Source organism: Delphinus delphis, chromosome 3, assembly GCF_949987515.2.
Source record: "Delphinus delphis chromosome 3, mDelDel1.2, whole genome shotgun sequence".
NCBI classification, from domain to species: Eukaryota; Metazoa; Chordata; class Mammalia; order Artiodactyla; family Delphinidae; genus Delphinus; species Delphinus delphis.
In genome coordinates this window covers 13,925,399-13,932,349 of record NC_082685.1, presented here as the reverse complement: position 1 = coordinate 13,932,349, position 6,951 = coordinate 13,925,399, and the positions used below count along the sequence as shown (strand labels likewise).

At 50.4% G+C, this 6,951-nt stretch overlaps 1 protein-coding gene and 1 pseudogene across 1 annotated transcript; one reads left to right on the top strand and one right to left on the bottom strand.

The window, feature by feature from the left end:
• Positions 1–226: 226 nt before the first annotated feature.
• Positions 227–1,018, bottom strand: LOC132421856 (UDP-N-acetylglucosamine transporter TMEM241 pseudogene; annotated as a pseudogene).
• A 4,087-nt stretch (positions 1,019–5,105) lies between these two features.
• Positions 5,106–6,913, top strand: MVB12A (multivesicular body subunit 12A). The gene is made up of 4 exons (XM_060006693.1): positions 5,106–5,287; positions 5,417–5,515; positions 5,649–5,745; positions 6,739–6,913. The coding sequence occupies exons 1-4, from the start codon at positions 5,198–5,200 to the stop codon at positions 6,867–6,869; spliced, it is 417 nt and encodes a 138-aa protein (XP_059862676.1). The 5' UTR covers positions 5,106–5,197; the 3' UTR covers positions 6,870–6,913.
• The last annotated feature ends 38 nt before the right edge of the window (positions 6,914–6,951 follow it).

Below are 6,951 nucleotides of genomic sequence, written 5' to 3'. Positions count from 1 at the left end.
CTCTGTTGCGGTGCGCAGGCTTCTCATTGTGGTGGCTTGTTGCAGAGCACGGGCTCTAGGCGCGTGGGCTTCAGTAGTTGCGGCATGCGGGCTCAGTAGTTGTGGCTCACGAGCTCTAGAACACAGGCTCGGTAGCTATGGCACACGGGCTTAGTTGCTCCACAGGAGGTGGGATCTTCCCAGACCAGGGCTCGAACCCGCGTCCCCTGCATTGGTAGGTGGATTCTTAACCACTGCGCCACCAGGGAAGCCCCTTAGCAAAGAAAATCCAGGTTGCACACTGCTCTGGGGTCATAAGGCATTTTAGCTTCACTGTGCTGAACGTGAGAAAGAATCCTAAAAATCCACTGGCACAGTAGCTGCCATGGAATCTATAGAAATACAGGAACAGAAAGTCCAGGACGCTGAGGAGATCCCCTGTGGGGTGAGATGCATATGCCAGGAGCACCACAGTGAATAGATAGTTTAAGTACTGCTGGTCAGTGTCACTTAACGCATTGGGTTTCTGGGATTTCTGTAGTATCTTATAAGCCCCTATGCAGCATAAGTGAATTACAGCCCAGAAATAAGCATCTGGATCAAACTGGGAGTCACTGAAGAGCAGGCACCCTGCGGCAGCCAGGAGGAAGGGGGCACTACAGATCTTTGCAGGAGATGTTTTCTCTTTCTGAAAACATTTCTGGTGCCCACAGATGATAACTTTGGCTACATTATGCAAAATGAGAAACATAGGAATGGCCAGTCTGGACAGTGCCCTGGAACCAGCATAGGTGATACCCACAAACAGCACTGAAGCAGGAAGCCATGTGAAAACATCAGATCTTGAACCGCTCTTGATCTCTGCCCAGCCCAGTTTCCATGACACATGAAGCAAAAGTCCACCAATTAAAGCCTGCCACCCTTGGAATAACGCAGGGTAGGTAAATTTCAAGACAGACAGGACATACTTGTTCGTGAGGTAAGAAGCCAGGTAGCAGGTACAAAACGTGAGGCTGACCAGGAACCGCCTCACGCACATCTGTCAATTTGCGCCGCTTCCCCGGGGAACCCGCGGGAGTCCCAGGGCCTCCGCGCAAGCCGGACCACCCAGTGGCCAACCTCTTGATCTTTTACTTAAACAGGGTATAGCCTCTCTCTGTCCCTGCCCTAACTGTTATCTTAAAGTGCCTGCAGGAGACAAAATCCAACTATTTACCCTTATTTCCATCTCAAAGTGCAAACGGGAGGCCAGTTGTAAATATCTAGCCTGGAGCCCACCTGCCTCTTGCCTCAGGAAATGTAAACAGAAGGCTAGTTGTAAATGTCCAGCCTGGAGCCTATCTATCTCCTGCCTCAATGGGGCTCTTGGTGGGAAAAATTGTTACTTGTTTCGGGCATCCTTATCTTAATCTGTGTTTCCTCTCCCAGCTACCTATGTTGCCTCTGTGCTATCTGCCTCCAGAGCCACATAGGCGCCTAACGAGCCACCTCCAATGCTAATGCAATCCCTGGCTGACTACTCAGTGCATATCGTGGAAGAGGGGGGCCATGTGAAATTGTAAGAGCTGGTCATGAGGGGCGGAGTGTTGGAGTGTAACCGAGAGTGGGGTCTGACTGCTCACTGCTCAAAAGCCAATAAAGAGACAAGGTTGGTGGAAAGGAAAGTTTGCTTTATTTTGGAGGCCGGCAACCGGGGGGCGGGAGGATGGACTCCTGTCCAAAGGCCAACTCCCTCTGAGGTCCCTGCATGCAGGGGCTACATGCAGAAACTGCACAGTCAGCTCTGACAGTCGTCTTGAAATTGGTCATGCGGTGGTCTGACCAGCATCATCTTCATTGTTTTAAGTACAGTTAATCTTCAGCTCCAGGGTTTGCTCCCATTTCTTTGAGGCCAGTTCTTGGAATTGCGTAAACTGGAGCAGCTTAGGTCCTGGCTGCAGTCTGGTCATCATGTAGTTAACTTCTTCCACCTGGTGGGGGGGTTCGGTATCTACAAGACAGCTCACAGGATATGGCTCAGAATATTATCTATAGCCCTTGAGAAGGAACTAAAAGTCCTTGACTATGCTTAGTGACTAAACTATTATTATTTAGTCTCGCTAGACTGTTTTCCTTTGTTTCTACATTTTCTTATTTTTCTGACTAAATTTATTCTTCGACTAAAATTTTTCCACAAACAAAAGGCAGGCTGAGGACATGGGGAAGGACCAACTACAGGGTCCTGCTCCGTTTCAGGAGGAGGTCATTGAGAGGACGTGGCTACCAGTTGACCCTCGAGGTGGACCCAGGGAACCAGAGGCCCCTCACCCCCTCTCCATCCTTGGAATGTATGTTCCACCCACTGTTCTCACAAAGGGAGCCATTTTCAAGGATGCAGCCTTGAGAGAGTAAAGTGTTGTTGAGACAATCTGAACGGTATATGCGACTGAATCCTGTTAAGATCTTTATATAAACTTTTAAGATTCTGGTAAGCAGTGTTGCTGCAAGAGAGAAAGTGGGGTATGAGAGGATGGTCACATCCCAGGTCTTAGGTGAGTCCCTGGGACGGCCACCAAGTGTGGGTTCTTGGCTTTGCACAGGAAAGAATTCAAGAGCGAGCCATAGTAAAGTGAAGGAAGGTTTATTCAGGGAGATACACATGCCACAGACAGAGTGTGGGCCATCTCAGAAGGCAAGAGGCCCCAGGATATGGGGTTGTCAGTTTTTATAGGGGTGGGTAATTTCATAGGTTAATGAGTGCGAAGATTATTCCAACTATTTTGGGGAAGGGGAGGGGATTTCCAGGAATTGGGCCACCGCCAACTTTTTGGCCTTTTACGGTAGGCCTCAGAACTGTCAGGGCGCCTGTGGGTGTGACATTTAGCTTACTGATGTATTACAATTAGTGTATACTGAGGCTCAAGGTCTAGTGGAAGTCGACTCCTCCGCCATCTTGGACCTAGTTGGTTCTAACTGAGGTAGGAGATAGATGGGCCCCTGGGCTGGACAGCTGGTGTTTGTCAAGTGGAGTAAAATTGAAGCTTTGTTCTCACCCAGACACTCCAAGGACAAAGCTGGTGGCAGAAGCTGAGCTCTGCTGAAGTAAAGAGATAAGATGACAACTCCTGAGGTTAAGGAAAACTTCCCTGTCTGCACATGCTCAGGAAGGCTCCTTGGGGGTCAAAAAGGGAGGGGGCACCACCCCATAAGTGTGGACATGCACCCACAGGCCTTTGCGGTGGGATCCATCTTAGCAAAAAGTTGTGCACGCATGTTGGGGAGTGACCTAGAACAGGTCAGATGTGGGAAAAGAAATGAGATAATTGGCCAAAGATAAACAAAGACCCGGAAGGACTGTCCTATATAAGGGATTTGTATCAGCTCTTTACTGCACTCTTCCTCATTAGAGAGGTGGCCCATACCCTTTCTCTCTAGGTGTGTATTTCTGCCTAGCTTTCTGTGTATTCTGTATTTCTGCCTGATTTAAATAAATAAACTTCTTCTCTGTGTGCCCTCCCATACACCACGGTGTCTCTAATAATAATAATATTGTCTAATAATAATAATATTATTGTCTCTAATAATAAACTTTGTACCTGTTTTTACAATTTTTGCCTCCTTGAAACATTCCTGCTTTCAAACGGGGGAAACAGCCAGGGCCCCTTTGCTTCTAGTCTCTAGCCCCTGGTGGTATAGTGGCTAGGATTCCTGGTTTTCATCCAGGCTACCCAGGTTCAATTCCTGGGCAGGGAACTGAGATCTCTCTTCAGGACCACTCACTGCCGTCTCTCCGAGATCATAACCAGTTTATGTCGTGTCCTCAATGGCTATGTCATTCTTTTAAAGGTTGTGCCCTGCCCCTTTCCTATCTCAGTGTGGAGATCTATTCATCTTGTGGCTGCCTGAGACAAGCCTCGTATATAAGTTCCCTCGTTTGTTAAACCTGCCACCTACAAATCCGGAGTGGTCTGCCTCTTTCTTTGGTTTCTCCTTGCCTTCTGTGTATGGGGGTCAGTTTCAAATTTCACCTGGGGAACTCCTGGGGTTGGGAACCAACATTCCTCCTAAGCAGTGGGAATAATGGGGTACTTCAAGGGGACCCCATAGTCTTGAGATTGTAAAGTGAAAGAAAGTCTTTCAGAAAGTTCTGAGGACTGTTCCACCGGTTAGAGGTCAAAGCACAGTTGTATAGTTTTTGAGTCAAGGTTTTGACAGTTTACGTAGTCCAGATCTGCACATACAAGGTGAGTAGTGGGTTATCATGACCCTTTACAGGATTGAGAAAGAAATGTTATTTCCTAAGGAGCAACCTTCCTGGCGCCGGAAGCTCTTTTCTTTCAAGCAGTCACTCCTGTGTTAAGGATATCTAGTTAACGTATAATGCAGATGCACAATGCACGCTAAAGGGGAGCAGGTAGTGGCCCAAACGGCAGAGAGAATTTTATGTTAAAAGTTTTTTTGTCCTGCCTTAAAAACAATTTTATTTCATCACAAATATAAAAACCATTATTTTTTTTTTCTCACAGGTGGTACAAAAAACAGGCAGTGGGCTAACCCAGGATATTGTAAAAAATTGGAAAATATACAGGAGTAGATAATATTCTCTTCCCTAGTTTTCCATATTTCCCCCTGAGGCGTGTAAAAGCATGTAGCCATGCTAAATGCTTTTATAACATTAAAAAAAAACTAATTGTATCTGTGAATAATTCCTCAAGTTACACCAAGATTTCATGGCTCAAGTTGGTCCGTATTTTTCGTTAAACTAATCGCAGCATAACACATGAAAGTGTCCTTTCGGATGACCTCCTGGAGCTAGAATTGCGAGTTTTTCATATTTCTCCCCCAAATTTCCGTGAAACACCGACCGTATCTCTGGAGTAGAGGCTGATACCGCAAGGAATTCTGGGGAATGTAGTTTTGGTTTGCAGCTAGCGAGACATTTCCGGCAGAAGTTGCTGGGCGTGAGAAGAAAGCGAGACAGTTTTCCGCAAACGTCGCTCAAAGGCCCACCGTGGGGTTGGGGGGTTGCGGGGCGGGGAGGGTGGGCATGAAGGGTGTGGCTGCTTGTCCCTACGCGTTTGGCCGGCGGCTTCCCCGGCACGCTCATACGGCGCTTCCGGGCCCCCGGTCTTGCAAGGCCGTCTGGGAGTTGTAGTTCAGACTCTTGCCCGAACTCCGAAGTCCAGCTGCGCCTAGGAGGTCAGAGGCCGTCCCCCGCCTTCGGTGCTTGGCTTGGAGGATGGATCCGGGGTCCGGGGCCGACGCGGCCCCGTTGGCTGGTTTGGCCTGGTCGTCGGCCTCGGGGCCCCCGCCGCGGGGGTTCAGTGCGGTGAGCAATGTCAGGGGACCAGGGACGAACAGGGAGAGAGGCGGCGACACCAGGGGCCGGGGGTTGAATGGGGGCAGAGTCGGCTGCGGCCGGGTAAGAGCCTGGCGCTGACCCGCATCCGCGCTGTAGATCTCCTGCACTGTGGAGGGGGCGCCCGCCAGCTTCGGCAAGACTTTCGGGCAGAAATCCGGCTACTTCCTGTGTCTCAATCCTTTGGGCAGCCTAGAGGTAAGGGGCCCTCACCTTCGGAGTCCCCGGGGTCCTCCCACTCCCCTTTGTCCATTCGCTGAGCTCTATGCTAGGCACACGGTCCTTGCTGCTGAGTGATTCTCGATGTATCCCCTCCCCGCCCCCCCGCCAGAATCCACAGGAGAACGTGGTGGTCGATATCCAGGTCCTGGTGGACAAGAGCCCCCTTCCGCCGGGATTCTCTCCGGTCTGCGACCCCCTGGACTCCAGTGAGTCCCCTGTCGAAGGCGGGAGTGGGGTGGGGGGTCAGGGGCACGTTCGCGTCTCTGCGGGGAGGGTCCAGGAAAGGAATGGAGGGACCACAGGCATGCGATTTTTGAATTTTGGCTGCCCCCTTGATGCACTGGGTAATGACAGTGTTGGCTGAGGACTCAGAGGCCTGATCTAGGGCGGGACGATGTACCCCACCCTGCGTAAAAATGTGCCATTGGTACAGTCTCTGTTCTAGAGTAAGTGTTCAGTCAATGCGACCTGTTTTATTACTGTTACTACGCCTTCTTCTTACACTGTAGCTAAGCTGATCCACGCGCAGTTCTATTTTCCACTTCCACGCTTTTGCACACGGGCTCCGGTTACCCTGGAGCTGCCCTCCCAGCCCCGACTGCTCTGCTTTCTAACCATCAGGCTCTCCCTGCCTCTTATGTCCTCTCCATGTCTTGTCATTTATATTTGGCTCTCAGCATATATCTACTGGTACTGGACTTGGCAAACTTTTCCTGTAAAGGGCCAGGTAGTAAATATGTTAGGCTTTCCAGCCCAGATGGTTCCTGTTGCATATATATAATATATACCCCTTTAAAAATGTAAAAGCCATGCTTTGCTCATGAGCCAGACAAAAACGGATTTGGCTCATAGGTTGTAGTTTGCTGACCTCGGGATTAGAGGGCTGAGGGAAAGTGTGTTTGGAGGGCCAGGATGGGTGTCCAGTTCTGTCTGATCCCACAGCTACCCACCCTCACTGTGGTGCCCATGGCCGCCCGATGAATGCTCCTCCATGTCACCAAAGATGAGCCTGCCCCAATGGCTCCTGAAAGCTTCATGGATTCCCCTCCTGTGGCTTTACCGTTCAGGATGTAACCGCTGACCCAGCTCCATCCAGACGGCTGCCTTAAACAGCACCTTGGCGAGCATTCTCCTGGAGCCATCTTTGGACCCCTTTCCTGCTTCTCCCCTTTTCTCATTCCCCTGTCCCTCACTCCCAGAGGCCTCCGTGTCCAAGAAGAAACGCATGTGTGTGAAGCTGGTGCCCTTGGGGGTCGCGGACACAGCTGTCTTTGACGTCCGGCTGAGTGGGAAAACCAAGACAGTGCCTGGATACCTGCGAGTAGGGTAGGGCCACCCCCCAGCCCTCCTTCCTTGGCCTCCCAACCCCCATACCTACCCCTCTGACCCTCAGGGACCCCCATGAGTCCTTC